The 16573-nt window shown below is 41.9% G+C and overlaps 1 protein-coding gene across 5 annotated transcripts in view; it reads right to left on the bottom strand.

The window, feature by feature from the left end:
• RGL1 (ral guanine nucleotide dissociation stimulator like 1) overlaps nt 1-16573 on the bottom strand; it is a 234359-nt gene that overhangs the window by 38818 nt on the left and 178968 nt on the right. For all 5 annotated transcript variants that reach the window (XR_012122837.1, XR_012122836.1, XM_073216886.1 and 2 more), the window contains 3 exons: nt 5525-5709; nt 2583-2707; nt 958-1173 (listed from right to left, as the gene is read on the bottom strand). Coding sequence is in view for 3 of the 5 variants with exons in the window: in XM_073216886.1 (XP_073072987.1) it covers nt 958-1173; nt 2583-2707; nt 5525-5709 (526 nt within the window). In the remaining 2 variants the exon portion in view is untranslated. The remainder of the gene's footprint in view (nt 1-957; nt 1174-2582; nt 2708-5524; nt 5710-16573) is intronic.

The raw sequence follows: 16573 nt of genomic DNA, 5'->3' as shown, positions 1-16573 counted from the left end.
CTGTTATTCAAAGCTAAATTCCAGTGTCATCCTACCCGTGAAACCTTCGCTGATGAGCACAGCCAGAGGCGTCGCTCTCTCATCCACTTCTACAGCGCTCACCTCACGCGCTGGGCTCTTCCTCTGCCTAGGCTGAGATAATTCCCGTACGTTATCTTAGCTTCCTTGTTTGACTACAGGCTCCTGCAGAACCAAATTAACTGTGTTCATCCTATCTATACCCTCAAAGTACATAAAATTGGAGCTTACAGAGGCATTTAGGAGCTCATGAAATATCGGTGACCTACTGCCTGAATACTGTTCACCTTTTCTCAGTCATGCAATAATACGCTGATAAATGAAGGTCACATGGCCTGTAAGCACCGGATGCCAGAGACTAGACTGACACTCAGCAGAATGCAATTCAGGCTTAGGATAGCCTCTGTCCCTCAAACTTTAGATAGAAGGCCCTCAGAAAAACCCCAGATTAATGTGAAATCTATTATCTCTGTACCCTAGAAAAGAGATTCAGGATTCTGAGAAGATACTGGCTCTTCAAATCAGCAGAAGATATAATGCTTCCAGGTACTGGAAGGGCACATGGATAGCCGGACCGAGTCAAAGAGCAGTCTGTCTGTCACCTAGCCCATCAGTTCGTATTTACTGTACAAGGGGCAGAACCAAGAGTCGGCCTATGACTACAAAGAAAAAAGCAGACGGAATGTCTCACCCTGAAGAAGAAGTGGTGTGGGAGCCCACAAGCAGAAAGAAGTGAATGAGGGACCAATTGTTTTTAAAGAGGAAAAAAATTTAAAAAGCTCCCAAGTTAGGAAGGCTAACATTTTTCTTTACTTTGGAAAAACAGTTAACAGCAAGAGAAACCCAATGGGCACTCGTATACAGTCTTCAACCATTAGAGTGATGGTGTAGCCTCCAGTATCTACTGAACATAAAGAATATTTTTTAAAAGACAATTACATGAGCAATGTTAATCCACTTCTCGATGACTTTGGCTCTCTGCTGAGTTTTGAGTTCTTTGCCCCCCAGGATGGTGCTGACAACGCATTTGGTGAGGGTGTTAAACTGAGAGATGGTAGCACGGATCGTAGGAGCCAAATGTTTGTTTTCTTTCTTATCCCTTTGAGACCAAATGCAGCCCAGGCAGTGGTGAGGCACTACTCTCTTGAAGAGTTGCTAGAACAAAAGAGGAATTGACTTTAAGCACAACACAGACATTCCATACGGCAAAGCACGTCATCTGGGTCATCTGTAAACTGGTATTTTATGGATAAGTAACCCTTTGCTACTTGATTTGCCTCCTGGTGTCCATTTCCACAGACAAAAGCAAATAATTAATTAATGTACTAACTGATCAGAAGAGCCCACGTGTTCTTTCTAAATCTGCTCAACTGAACAAATGGTACACAATGACCAGAAGAAAACTTCAGTGGCCAAAAACATTTTGACTTTTCTGTCTTGGAGGGAAGGACAGGTAAAAAATCTACACTACTAATCAAAAAGAAGTGATTCTGATTATTTTGACATCAAAATCATATGCAGGGTACATTCTGGGCACTCACGGTCATGAATTGTGTGTAATGTGTATGAATGCTTGGCGGTTCACAGGAGTATATGCTATGGTCATCTATGTCATGCTCTCACATTATTTTAAAATGAACAAACTAAGAAGCATATAAAAGGCAAAAACTATTCAATGTTGAACAGTAAAAGGAAGAAAGGGTAAATTTAAAGCCTGGTTTTCAGGAATTTAAAGCCTAAAGTCAATGAGTGACATTTTCCATCTTTCTGTTATGCTATCATCCATGCAACAACAATAAATTCATTGAACAAACCCAATTCTCATTTGTACAATAATTCAAACAAAAGATGTAAAGGTTTGGGTAAAACATAACGCCAGGGCTTACTGTACATAGACTATTTGATTTACTTCTTGGTAGTTTATTTGCTGACTCACTAGATGGAAACTCTGTTACTTGTTATGTCGCTTTCTCCAAAGTGGCAAGTGCTAAGGGTCAAAATCATTGTGATCATTAATAATAGCCCCCTTTTCTTTAGTTGGTATTTACCAGCTAATACTGAGCTATCGAATGTGACTGACATAATCAAATATGCACAGCTAACAAAAATACTCAAACTTCAGAAGTACAGGAAGCACACATGGAAATGAGCTGCCAGATACAGCCACCTGTGGATTCAGTGAATTTCTTTTACCTTAATTTATACTTTGACCCCCTTTATAATCCTCCAAATCAACTGTTCAGATCTTGAAATATTTATGAGTCTAAAAGGAGAGAAATAGCCGCCAACAGGGTAGATTTTGTTTCACTATGATTAGAATTCTTATTTCCCTTGGTATATTGAGCACCAAGTATTCACTGAGAATTTGCGAGAAGAGTTTAGGCCCGAATTATTCAGATGATTGCTCCAAGTTACACCTTCACTCTGCATTTACAGGCACAGCCTCTCTCAAGGATTCGAGAAGACTTAAATCCCATTACCCCACTGCCCTCCCCAGACCACCAGCACGGTCAGTCCCCACATTTTAAGCAGAAGCTCATCTGGGGCCGGAGGAGAAGACGTACCGCGTCCATGTAGGTCAGCTGCTCTGCCACGAGATCTTCCGAGAAGCACGTGAACTCCACAGACTCCCCACCCTCCTCCTCCTCTTCCTCTTCCAGGCTGAAGGAGATGTTGCTGGGAAACCCATCTGTTCACAGATAGAAGCAAATTGGTAATTTGATGCCACTGTATATGACCTTGCTTCTAGAGTCAGATTGAACTTCTTTTATTTAAGAAGAGGGCTGATCCTTCAGGAAACCAATGGGAGAGAAGAGGAAGCCCAATAAATCTGACTGAAATGGAGGTCTTCCCAATCTCTGCTTACTCGTAGACTCTTTTAGAAGTTCAGAGGTCTCATGTCGTCACCTTGACAAACCACTGGCCCCTTGGCCTAGGACAAAGCCAGGGTAGGCAAAGTCCAGAGAAGCAAAGCGGGGCTACATTCAGGGAGCCTCAAATCCTGTCAGCTCAAGGAGTAATCTACTTCCTAAACCCCAACTAGGCAATTCTTAATTTCTAACTATTTATAACCAGAAGCTGGAAGGACTGGGCATCAAGGCAGGCCAGGCTTTGTGGAGTAGAATGGGCCGTTTGGGTACCATAAATACTGATAAAATTCTCAGAACTCGCAGAAAGTCCTTAGAATCCTCAAAATGTTTGGAGCAGCTCCCAGCTTCCACCTATTGTGACATGTGTATGAAACAGAAGAGCCTTAAGCCGAACTCAAATGAGCCTCAAATGCATAAGATCATCAACTAGCAAGTGACACAAGACAGAGATGGAAGAAGTGAGAAAAAAACCACTACACTCAAACCAAAAGCTGAGGGCTCTGCACAAGGACAGGGCCTCTGACTCCACTTGGAAAGATGTGGAATTGGGTGAACTTTGACTTAGCTGCCCTGCCTCAGCCCTGGAAACCTCCCCCAATTCTTAGGTTGTTTCCCAGCCTCATCCCCTTCACACTTCTTGCTCTCCTGTCTGTTAAATCTGTTCTCCAGGAAGAGACCGAGTTGAATTCATTTATATCTTAGCAGGAATTTGAATCGGTGTGTTCCTACTCCCCCAGAATGTTTATGTTTTAAGGCTTTTCTTTCTTTGTAGAATAAAAGGCTCTTAGGCATCTTGGATGTAGTACCTTTTCTTAGCTTTCTAAGGGAAAGGGGGTGTGGAGGGTGGGCCCACTTCACCCCTGTGGGGGCACCAAGGGGGAACGTGCTCTGCTGACAGGTACGGGACTTAAGGATAAGGTCTGATGTGAACTGGGTTGGGTTATGACCCGAGAAGGCAGGAGGGGAGGCCAGCCTGCCTCACGGTCAGGGAACACACAGGCGCCGGCTGGAGAAAGCTAAGCCCCATGCCTTCGCCGCTTCTCCTGCAACGGCTCCCGGTACTCTCTCATGTAGTGCAGGAATAAGAAAACTGAAATCCCAAACAAAGGTTCTGAATGGGCCTCCCATCCTCTTTCTGGCCGCTATGTAAATCTATCCCTGTTGGTCTGCAGTGCAGAGGCTGAGCCACTTCAGCCAAGGAGAGCATGCAGTGCGGCCTGACCTTTTCATGCACTCAACAACCACTTCCAGCAGCTCATCATGTGCCTCGGACGTTGCTGTGCATGAAGATGACATGGTCTTTTCTCTCTGGGGCCCAGTCCGTGCCTTCACTGTTTCCACTTTGACTCTCTTCCAGTAAAAACTTGAAGCAAAATTACACTTTTGAAAAACATGAAAAAGCTTGTTGCTTTTGTCAGTAGAAATTGGGTAAAATAAGCACATGTGAACCAGGCTCCTAAAAATCCTTTTCAGTAACAATTCCTGTACCTAAAAACAAGAGTTTAGAGCTCTTTTGATTAAAGTTTTCCAAACTCACAACAAATTCATTCTTAGATATTGCCTAAAAATCTTTCCAAAGTCAGGCAATCTCCCTCTTCCTGCTACAGCCTGCCAATAAGCTCTGCGTCCCGTCCCTGGGCTGGGAACAATGGACGACTGGTCGCACCGGTTCCCTAATTAGGCCTGGAGCCAGGGGCAGCCCCGGTGGGGAGAGCCAGGCTCCAACACAGCTGCCTTCCATTGCAGCACAAAGGCAGGCGGGGAGGCCCTGAAGGGAGCTGAGGTCCAGCCGCTGGAGCAGCGCCCCTGACATTCAAGCATTCCCAGCGGATGAAGTCATCTGAGAGTCCTTGGCAGTCAGCTTCTAGTGATGCGATTGCATTTCCCCTTCTCTGGTCCCCCATGCATAAAAAAAGTCAACAGGTACTGTTTGGAATGTAGGGTTATTTCCTTTGGCGCTGATGCAGCTTCCCTTATCAGTGCTGAGGAACCATTTCCTGTCCCTCTCTGAGGAAATTGGGCGTCACTTCTGGGAAATGCCTGTCAAAAGCTCCAAGTGGGTCAGCCACCATGACAACCATCACCCAGCACGCCAGGGAAGGGCTGAAACGTCACGCTGAAAGCCCATCCTCACCTCTCTCTGACTTAGGCTAAAGCCTGATAGCTCCAAGCAGCCCACAGCCGGCAGTGGAGGTTCTTCCTTTGTCTCCAAAATGGGTGGGAAAAAAATTCCTCCAATAGGAAAAAACAGCCACAGAAACTTCCTTTGCTGAGCTCATCAAAGATGCAAAATGACAGTGCTATTTTCTGGCTGAAGGTATTTTGACGAGGGAAGGCAAATGGTAGAAGAAACCCTCAGAAATTGTTTTACTTCTCTGAGCCACAGATTCTTCATTTATAAAACGAGGGAGCCAAACTAGGTGGGCTTCGAAGTCCCTTCTTTGCTCTAAAACTCTAAGCTCTGTAACCAGCACTTCAATAACCTTTAGAATTTTACACCCACCACCCATCCTCCAAGGAGCTGCCTTTCTGAGGGAAATCCAGGTCATTCATCAAGGAGAGGGGGAACATTTCCTCAACAGGGGTTTTGAGGAACCAGAATCTCACATTTGCCCTGGAATCAGACGAATACTTACTGTCAGTTTCCACTTCCTGCTTGTGAAACTGCTCAAGAAGATTTTGTGCTCTTCTCTCTGGGTCAGAGCCAGGCATCATCCGTTTGAGATAATCCAGCAGTTTTTGTAAGCAAGGGAAGTGAGGGGGCTCCCGGAAGTCCTCCGCGCACTGGTCAAGCCAGGCCCTCAGGATGGAGGCAATCGCACTAACAGGGAGACATGGAGAGTCAGTGCACCCAACTGCTGTGGGGACTCAAGGCAAACCTGGACACTGAGGCCTACCCCAGCCCTGGGACAATTTGGGCCGGTGGTCAATAGGTCACTCATCCAACAGTTCCTGGCAACATCAGTGAAGTTAAAACACTTGAAAACAAGCTGACTACATTTTATTATTTTACGTGGTGGCTGGGGAGCAGGAGAAAGACCGGTAAGTTAAAAAAAAAAAAAAATCACAAACTTGGGAAAAACCCATTCAGGGAAGAAAAAGACATGCAGGCAAGACTTAGTAATACTATCTTGAAGCAACTTCAAAGCAATCTGCACACAAAGAGATTGTATGTTTCTAATTCTGTATTCATTCATATCAAAGACCAAAAAATCTACTATACTAACATTTTAGGAAATAACTGACAGTAGTCCAGTTAGTTTCTGATAGAAACTGATGAAAGGAGGTGTCTAGGTTTGGAAAATATAAATTCATAATTTTCCAAAGATCATGGGGGTTTTAGCATTAAACACCAAAAATGTCCTTACCAAACTATCCTTTTTCTCTCAGATTACTAGAGGGAAATATGTTTCAAGTGAGAGAAACAGTATGGGTAGAGAAGCTAGGTCTTTGAAAGCTAAAGGAGAAAAATTTCATAGGCAAAGCCAGTGTGAAGGTGACTTCCTCTGATATTCAGCAGAGCCCACTTCAGGTGAAACAGGTCCAGGGCACAGACAGACAGACATACTAATACCATAAGCATGCTGTCTTTAGGCTATTCAGAGAAGACAGGCTGGACTGTGTCCCACGGAAAAGATGGCATTTTCCTCTTTAATGCCCAGCCATGTCCAGAGCTAAGGGGTATGCCTGATGATGGCTGGGGAAGATGACAAGGACTATAAATAAAATTCATCAATCCATATTTTATTGACAGCAACGTGATACTTCATTTTAGCTAAAGACCTCACTGACCAAAATTTTTAATCTGAAAAAAATTTTGAGCAAATTTTTAAATTATCATCTAATTATACTTCAAATTGTTTACTTAGTTAACAAACTGTAAAGAGATTAAAAGATATAATCTATACAGGTGAAACTGCAGGCTGGGCATGAAATTTCACATGCTCCAATTTCTCACCAGGAAGCTGGGCTATGGTCCAGGCATAAATACAAGTAAAGGCAATTTAATACAACTTTGGGAATTGAAATACAAACAGAAGGAAAATAAATGTATTAACTGTTTTCACTGCTGTGGATACCATTGCTTCACTAATGTGACATGAAGGCATTTGGAAGTATAATATCCACTTATCTACCCCGGAAGCAGATGATATAACACCATCAAATAAAAGCTGGAATTTAAAACCACAGACATAATTCAATATTCTCTATCTTTTTGTTTAATCTGGACTAAAGATTTAAACAAAAATTTCTTTCCCTTCCAGAAAGCTAGAAGATATTAATCTGGGCTCTGAGATTAATTGAAAACATAAGTAAAATGAAATTACTGACTTCTTTCTAGTGGACTTTCATTATTCATTTGTTACATCACCTGTTATGTATGAATGCTTGTGCTCCCCACCCCAATTCATATGTTGAAACTCTAACACCCCGCCTCTCCAAACTGATGGACTTCTACTACTTTTTTGGAGCCCACATTTACATTCATTATTTCTCCTTTCTGCACCAAAAACAAGTATCATGAATTGAAGAAGAAAATGATGAAGCAGTATTCTAAGATTTCATTTGTATAAGGAATATGACTTTTTCTACGAATAATTTCTCTCCTTCTGTGGCCAGCATGGAGCCTAGAACTGGTGCAGGCACACAGGTGGGGCAACAAGCTAGAACACAGGAAAACCTGACATTTGCATATAGTTTTGCACTTCTCAAATGAATGTTGAATTAATTTAATGCTACTACATATTTAATATTTCTTAACATTTCAGGGAGAGAATACTCTTCTAATGATACTGATAGAAAATACATATGGAGGGATGATAATTCATATCATACAATAAAAATCCAAAAAAGCATCTATCTAACAACAAGACCAGCAACCCAAAGGCTCTGATGGCCCCTGAGTTTCATAATGTGAAAGAAAACCCAGGCAGAAATTCCAAATTACAGATATTAAAAGATATTAATATAACATTTACTCCTCTATGCCCCATAATTATTAGTTTTAAAATTATAAAACTGATTATTTATTGCAAAATAAAGTAGGTATTACAAATGTGTATAATCTAAAACAGCAAAATATCTACTCCCCCTGTTATTCCTTCTAATCCCATTCTATCTAATAACCTTCTGTTAACACTTTGGAGTATATCCTTCTAGACTTTTTTATGGATATGTGTATATATATATATATATATATGTAAATAGATATGTATATAATAAACCAACATGGATTTTTTACCCACTGAAGAATATGTTTAGACACCTTTCCATCCACTACCTGTAGGTCCACCTCACCATTTCTCATGGTGACAGTTTTCCATTGCATGGACACTCCACAATCAATATAAGTATTCTTACTAGTGTAGAAGAATCTCGGTTATTTTCAGGTTCTCACAATTACAAACAATTGCAAAATGTGCATCCTTGTTTACATCTCTTGTGTACTTGTGTATTTCTATAGGGCGTATTATACAGAACTTGCTTTCATGGGAAGTTCGAGCTTTGGAGGTCAGGAGGAGTTCTGAGGAGGGACCTCAGGCCAGATTGGTCTTACTTTTAGGCGTGCGTTCTGTCCTCAGTCTGATTTTTTTAACCAGCACTGGTCACTTCTCATTTTATCCTTCATGACAGGGCCCTTCCTGCAGCTTAGGCTAACTAAGAGGGCTTTAAAGGTTCACTACAAACCCAGACACTGAATTAGCTAGGAAAATCATTTTCACACCAAAGAGGAAAGAAGGGAGAGGAAGGAGAAGAAGAGAAGAAGAGAAAGACATACACACACAGAACAATACAACACGGGCCAACCCCTGTCCTCCTGGCCTCAGTGTTTCCAGCATGCCAGGGAGGGAGGCTTTCTGGAAGGGCCTGGACAGGTGCCCAAAGATCATAATAGTTGTAAGTTTGCCAGTCCTGGGAAGAAACTTTCCGCGCTTGATAGACTTTTGTCTTGTGAAACTTTTAAGATTTCAACAAGGAAAGCAATATCACAAACATGACACAGGCAACAGGATTACCCGGCCAGGGGCTTTTCCATCTTACCCTTCCTGGCTCCACTCCTGAGATCTGACTTACACACTAGCCAGAACTGGTTAACTGGGGGGATATAACAAACTTTAATACTGAAGTGAAATCCTGGTTTAAAGTCACAAACGTACAGGAAAGATGTGACTGTTAAACTAGAGAAGCTACTTGGCTCTGTGCACCGAACAAGAAAGGAGGCTGGAGCCAGAAAGCCTGATTCCCATTGAGCTACACCCTATGGCTTAAGGCAGTGGAGAGGTCACCTAACTCCACTGAACCCCATCTGGAGCACAGGCATAGTAATATCTGCCTTCAGCTACCTGATACTGGCCAGTTGTGATTTCAAAGGACATAAACTCAATAAGGACATTTCGAGATCTCTGAAAAGAAAAACAACTGTAAGCAGTCTTAAAGATAAATTCTAAGTCATAAAAGAAAGGGATTGGAAAAGGTAAAATAGCTCAGTGAAAATCAATCTGCACTTCAGAAATTAGCTCAAATTTGCCACCTATATTAGAAAGAATGGCCAAGAACACAAACTGAGCTACAGCACGTGTGCCTCCAGGCCTGCAGGAGGAAGACAGCCCTGTGAACAAACCACACACACCCATGAGGTGTCGTCCTCAGGACGTATCAATTCAGGGACACCAAATTGTAATACAAACTGCAAGACAAGCTTGCTGAAGACTTGTGAAGACCAAAGAAGTAATTTGTGAAACCAAATGGGAAGATTAAGATGGTGAGGTTATAACCTAAACTTAGCATGGAGAGAAACCAGTACATGACCTGCTCTTCCAAAGTAATCATTGGTGGGTTACAGAGGAAAACTCCTCAGTCCCTGAGTAAGTATGTTGGGTGGCCAGGGGGCAGGGGCCCAAACTTGATAGCGGAGGAGACAACAAGGATTGCTTTTCTACCTCAGGCATTCTTGGCCATGTGCAAAACTTTGTAGTACATGAACCTTTTCCAACCTACTGCAATGGACGGTAGGGGAAGGAAGGCATATGATCAAATGTCAGGGCTTGGAACTCACTGATGCAGCTCCTAAGACTTTTCCTTCTAAGAAAAAAGACCCCTGCGAGAATTAATTCACTAATTAAACAAATATTTGTTGAGTGCCCTTTATTTTCCACATTCGTAAAAACTATTTATGTGATGTGAAAGCCACAACAGGGGAGTGTAGGGTCTTAACAGAAGCATCTGCCTTCAGAAAGAGCAAATCTGGTCAGGGCTTCAGGAAGGGTCTCCCTGCGGAAATCATGTCACAGATGAGATCTTCCGGCTATGGAAGAGTTGGCTCTGGGGCAACAGTGTAAGCAAAGGCCCTAAAGTGAGAGAACAAAACATTTCCGAGGGATGAAAAGAAGACCTGTTAAAGAACAGGAAGAGAGGGGAGGACTGGGGCATGGTGAGATTTGCTGTACTCATTTAATTTCTCAGCCAAACAGAAATCACACTTAATAATATCTGGTTGGGAGATATTAGACAGGTGCCTTAGCAGAGAGGTACAAGGAGATAATACACAACTTCTCATCACCCTTGGGGACCTTCAGGCATGCAGTACAAAGAAAGGGCTGACTGAGGCGAGCATTTAGCCTGCTATTATGCTCAAGCCACAGCTTTTTAATACATTCAGGGATTTTAAGGTAAATGTATTAAATCATATTAAAATCCCAGAGGTAGTAAAATATTCTAGAATCGGTAAAAGGTTTAATGCAAAGTTTTTGAGGTATGAAGTCATCTCTCCCATGGTGTGTAGCCTCCAAGCCAAGAAGGGATTACTATGACAAAAAGAGTAATTCTGTACATTTTGAATTATTTCCTCTCTCCGGATATCTATTCGAGATAATTTACTATTCCTTATTCATCAGAAGAAGATAAGACATGAAACCATTTTTCAAAAGCAGAAAATGTTTTTCTATTCTAGGATATTCTCCAGGAACTGGATCTTTTCCTAATGTAAATAATGGAAAGGTAAGAAGGTCTCTGCGGAGGGGGGGGCCTTTGAAGCCACATGGCATGCGGGCCTGCCAAGCCCTGAGGCTGGGGGCCAAAGCACTTTGCCCGCAGGGAGAGAGGCACCGGCTCTGGCCCGGGCCCTGCACCTGGTTCCCCTGGTCACAGACAGGGTTTCCTCTCTGCCACAGAAGGTTACCAGATAGAGACTGCCTATGAGGCCTCCGGATAGATGGTTTTCCTGACGAGAAAGAACAAAGGAAGGTACAGAGACTTTTTTTCCCCTATTTTTTCTGAAAAAAGCCAGGAAAGGATGGAAACATTATTCTGTGGGCTTGTCAAGGTCATCTTGCAATACTTTCTTGTACATTGTACATTTTGGTACCAGCAATGAACACAGAGAGGGAATATGAAAGAGTAAAAGAGGTCCAAGAAATTAATGCAAACAAAGCCAGAGTCAGAGCTGAGCCCCAGAAGCAAGCACAGGGCACAGGAGCCAGGGAGGGGCCACAGGGCAGTTAAAGAAGAGAAAACGCCAAGGCAGGAAGAGGAAGGAAAAGACTGTGATAGGAAGGACACACAGAGGTACAGGGTCAGTGGGGGTGGGAAGGGGCCGAGAGGAGGGGGAGATGAGCCCAAAGCCGAGAGTGTTGTCACACCTGTCTTTCATTCCCAGACCAGATGTATACAGGCCCTGGAGTCGGAAGGTCAATTAGCAGAAACTGAAGAGAATTATTGTGCACAGACTTAACACCATATCAGCAAACCTCACTCACTAAGTCAGTGACTGCATTCCATTAGAAAAGGAAGAAAAGGAAGAGGGTTCCTGAATGCCCATTTTTCATAAACAGCATAACCAACGTGGCTAAACAGTCTCTGGAGTCAGGCTAACTGGGTTCCCAGTTTTCGACTTCCTAGCTGCAACCTACCCTTGCTATGCCCCAGCTCCTCATCTGTAAAATGGGTAGAATAAGAGATTCTCTCCTCATAGAGTTGTGAGGCTTAAAAGAAATAATATATATAAAGAATTTAAAATAATCCCTTGCACATTAGTGGTTTCCAAAAAAAAAAAAAAAAGCTAACTTGCGTTATTTAAAAAAAACAAGAATTGTAGTCTATAAGATTAAGGACTAAAGGCAAAAACAAGAAAAGTTTGAGAAATTGTCACAGCTAAAAGGAGCCTAGGGTGACATGACACCTAAAGGTATGTGGCCTCCTGCAGGGGATACCAGGACAGAGAAAGGACATGAGGTAAAAGTAAGGAAATCTGAATAAACTATGGGTTTTAGTTAATAATGGATTGATACTGGTTCATTAATTATAACGTGTACTATGCTAATATAAGAAGTTAATAATAGGGGAAACTGTGAGGGAGGTATTGGGAACTCTTTGTACTATCTGCTCCATTTTTATAGAAATCTAAAACTGTTGTACAAAAAAATCTTAATTATAAAAAAAAAAAGGATGAACAAGAGGGTCCAGCCTAAGTCCTTAAGAGGAATATTATCCCCATTATCACGGGGAGAGAAGTAGAGGCCACCGAGCACAGCGGTCAAGGCCTGCGGTAAACCCCAGCTCTCCACTTATTCACTGCATGGCCTAGGACGTGCTCCTTGATCTGTCTTAGACTCCTCATCTCTAAAACAGGAATAATAACACATAGAGTTATTATGAGAAAATTAAAAGGATACAGGGTACTTAACACAGGAGCTATATATAGTTCTGCTAAGCAGTCAATAAATTCCAGCTCTTATTACTAGAAAGGGACACTGCCCCTCACTGAAACTATTCTTCAGGGACCTCAGCAACTTTTCTTCTCTCATTCCTCACAGTCTGAGAGGGTTTTTATGTTATACATAGGCTTCTGATGGAATCGTTGCTGAAGCCCTCTACAGTTTTCTCCATTCGAGGGGAGTTTCTGTTGGCAGTGACAGATGCTCCAAGGCCCCAAGAGCAGGAAGCAGCCCACAGATCAATGGGCCTGGCCAATCTGGTCTCCTTCTCCAGGAAACAAGAATAACTTCCACATTCCAAACAGCTGTTCGGGAACCTTGCTTAGGGTGTGCTTTCAGTAAGAAAGCAAGGCAAAATAACACGGAATAAAGGAAATAATCCCAAATTAAAGGATCTCAGAATGCTAACAATATCCTGCTAAAACATTAGGGCAACAGTGATAATAGTCTCGTTCTTCACATATGTCTGCCTGCAGCCCTACTGGGGCGGTTCAGGCAAACAGAGTCACGGGGGTCAGGAGCACCCGAGCTCCCAACGCTCTCTTTGAAACGGCAGGTCCAAGAGCAAAATGGTGAGAAGCCCAAGTCTTGGTATCAGTTGGACCTGAGGTCAAATACCAGACCTCTAACTTAACCAGCTAACTGATCTTAGTAAAAGCTACACAACTTTTCTGAAGCCTCAGTTCACACACCTATTAGAGGAGGACAATATCTCACAGTATATCTGTGATGGTAAAAGAAACGGGATGCATCCCTCCAATACGCACACTGCAGACTGTGCCCAGTGGCTGCTGGGATGGTGATGGTGGTGTTATCATTTTCATTCTCTGTGAGACCACAGGATGAATCACATGCCAGAGTCTGGCTAGGATGTCAATCTGCTTTTCTCTAACACACAGAAAACCCGAGAGAGTCTCAGGGGACTGATTTCTCTTCGTTCTCAGTTGCTGCGTGTCCATGCTAATTTCTTAATCATTAGAAAGTAACTTCTGCTTGGGAGCCTAAACTTCTCCTTTAAATGTACAGTTTTGATTCAAGATTTCAATGGCTTTTGAAAATCTAATTTCTAATTTTCTTTAGACAATACAAGGCTCTCCTCTATAGCATATTATTAGTCCATTTCTTCTTTCATTTTGATTTTACTTTTTAAAAATAGTCCTTTCAATTATAGCCTTTAATTCTCTAAATTTGGAGCTTTAAATCTTATTTTTGCTCTGTACTTTAACCCTCTTTCTTTTCCACATTTTTATGATAATACTCAGATTAATTTCAATCGCCCTCTTAGGGTATTTGAATTTGCTGGAATAAATATCGACTGCAAACTCTCTGGGAAGATTTTTTAATATTTTTCACTGTAAAGTTCCCCAGGCATTAAAGAATCACAACCAACTTTCATTAACTCATCTCCCTTTTCTCTTAAGTGTTTTTTAAAAAACATCCTGGATTACTACAATTTATACGACTCTTTACTAAGATCTGGTATCACTATTTACAACTTCTGGGAAAAGATTACAGGAATGACATTCATACCCCATGAATGTGTGGAGATGAAAGCAGAGTAGGTCCCACACTTGAAGTCATTGCTGTGGTAAAGAATTCGAGAGAACAAAACATGGCATTACAGAAGGAAGTGATGAGAAAACACGTGATTAAAGAAACAGTGATGAAAGAAGAGGAAATAGAAACCATTTCTACATTGTAATAGTCATTAAAGAAAAAGGAAAAGTATCATTTCTGGAGTTTAAACCTCCTTAAATAAACTTATAGATAGATATTCTAATCTCAGATCCACTTCAGAGGATGAAAATTCGTGGTGTAAAGGCTCTCGGTCCCTTCTTTATGTTCTCTTTACTCCTCAATTCAGGACTGTAGCAAATCTGTACTAGAAAGCTTCCTTTGTCCATCTGGTTCAGATTTCATGATTCTAAACAGCATTTTCTCATGTAAAAATGTCAGCAGAAGGAGCAAAAGGGCATAGGTAGAATGAATGTGGGCAGAGATGTTTTTTTCTGCCATAGGAAGTGAGGTTCCTGATTTCCAAGTAATAACAAGTTTAGCGATTATAGAAATAAACATGGTGCACCTTATTATATACATCAATTTAGCACTAACATCAGAAATCACTGTGCAAATATTCCAACATCTAGGAGCCTTGGAAGCTGAATTCTTTGCAATTGAAGGAATTCCTCTTTTAGCCAGGTAGCTTTATAGGTTCCTGATACCGCACAACACCTGAAATGGGCATACTCAGGCTGTTACAAATTATAATGGGTCACTCTGTCCCACCACTACTGGAATGGGATTACAAATGGGAGTCATGGCATAATCTGCTCTTTTATATTCATGGAAAACATTAGTCAGTTGTGGTCCAACACACCAGAAACCAATCTTTCATCTTGACTGTTTCATCTGTATTTCTATTTTCCTTCTTTTATGTTCTTTTAATCTCTGAAAGGTTGATTAGATCCATATTGAGAAATACAGGAAGACTGTTATCTTGGAACTTGGGAGCCTACACGAGATGTAAGTCTTGCTCTATGCTTTACATCAAAAATTGAAAAACCAAACAATACTTGAGCTTTTTTGGTTCATGGTTAAACCCAACAGCGGTTCCCCACCTCCACCCCACCCCCAGTCTGCAAAAGTGAAGAAGGCATCTGCCCTAAAACAGGATGTTTACTTCTTAGAATGTCATTGAATTTCTGCCATCTGTTTCCCACCTGAAATCACAAGAAGAGCAGATTCGCAGTGAAGGAAAACAATGGGCATTTGCACTCCTTGCCTCCTTGCCCCACAGCTCAGGGCTTTTGCTCATCTTTTTATTTAAGATCATAATGAGTAATTGTGACATCCTGATTAATAAGCAAATCAACCAAGTCTATTTTTAATTCTTATTTTATCAAAACTGGTTACAAAGTCTTTCCAACAGAGGAAAGGCAGTCGAGGGTACCTCTCAAAAATTCAATGTGATATTTGAACCATATCTCTGTTTCTGCTACTCGTTTTTATCTTTCAAAAGATGAAGAGAAGGCTAAATAAATTCTTTCCTGGACATCATTAAACTTCAAAGAGCCTCAGAGATCATGTATCCAAGGACTCATTTTTCAGGTAAAGAAACTGAAACAGAGAGGGTAAAGTGACTAGGACATCTGACTGGTGAGTGACAGCGTGATCGAGGAGGAGGAGGTCAAATTCGAGTTCTCCAGGTTCCTGACCCAGAGCCCATTACCTCCCATGAGGCTGGCTCTTGGGCCACCTCAGCATTTGGTTCACCTAATTATAAGAGACATGAATAAATAAACTTCTAAATAAGCATGGTCCTATTTTTACATATATTTGGTATTCATAAATATAGTTTTCACTTGAGGACAGTGGCCTCATCATATAGCAGGGTGCCTCTAGGCCCTATTGACATTGAGGGTCACCTAGTCCTTTGTGGGTGGGGTGGAAGGGGGCTGTCTGTGCACTGTGGAATGTTTTACAGCAATTCTACCCTCTACCCACTATATGTCCACAGAATCCTCCAACCAAGTTGAGACACCAAAACCCCTCCAGATATTGCCAAAGGTTCTCTGGGGAGAGTCACCCCTTGAGGAGGGTCGTATTGTATGGCCATCTCCTATGTACCCATTAGCCGTCAGGAAGCCTCCAATTGTTGCCACAAGTCAAATGCCTGAGCTCTGGGATAATCAAGGAACTTTCAATATGTTACATATGAAATGAAAAAGGTGTTTCCCAGATTTCCTCTCAGAAATACAAAGCAGTGACCCTCTCTAGTCACAGAGATGACCCAGAAGAGGGGTGACTTTAGAAAAAGAGAGCAGAAAGACAACGGTGAGATGAAATGAAAAATAATAAAAGGACAAGTAAGACAGAAGAAAGGAAAATGGGAAGGAGGAAGAGGTCAGCGGAGAGAGGAGATTTGGGCATTCTAGCAGTGGTGGGACAGAGTGACCCATTATAAGATAAAGT

Source organism: Manis javanica, chromosome 11 (assembly GCF_040802235.1).
Source record: "Manis javanica isolate MJ-LG chromosome 11, MJ_LKY, whole genome shotgun sequence".
NCBI lineage: Eukaryota > Metazoa > Chordata > Mammalia > Pholidota > Manidae > Manis > Manis javanica.
The sequence above is the reverse complement of the archived record's forward strand: the minus strand, read 5'-3'. Positions and strand labels throughout refer to the sequence as shown.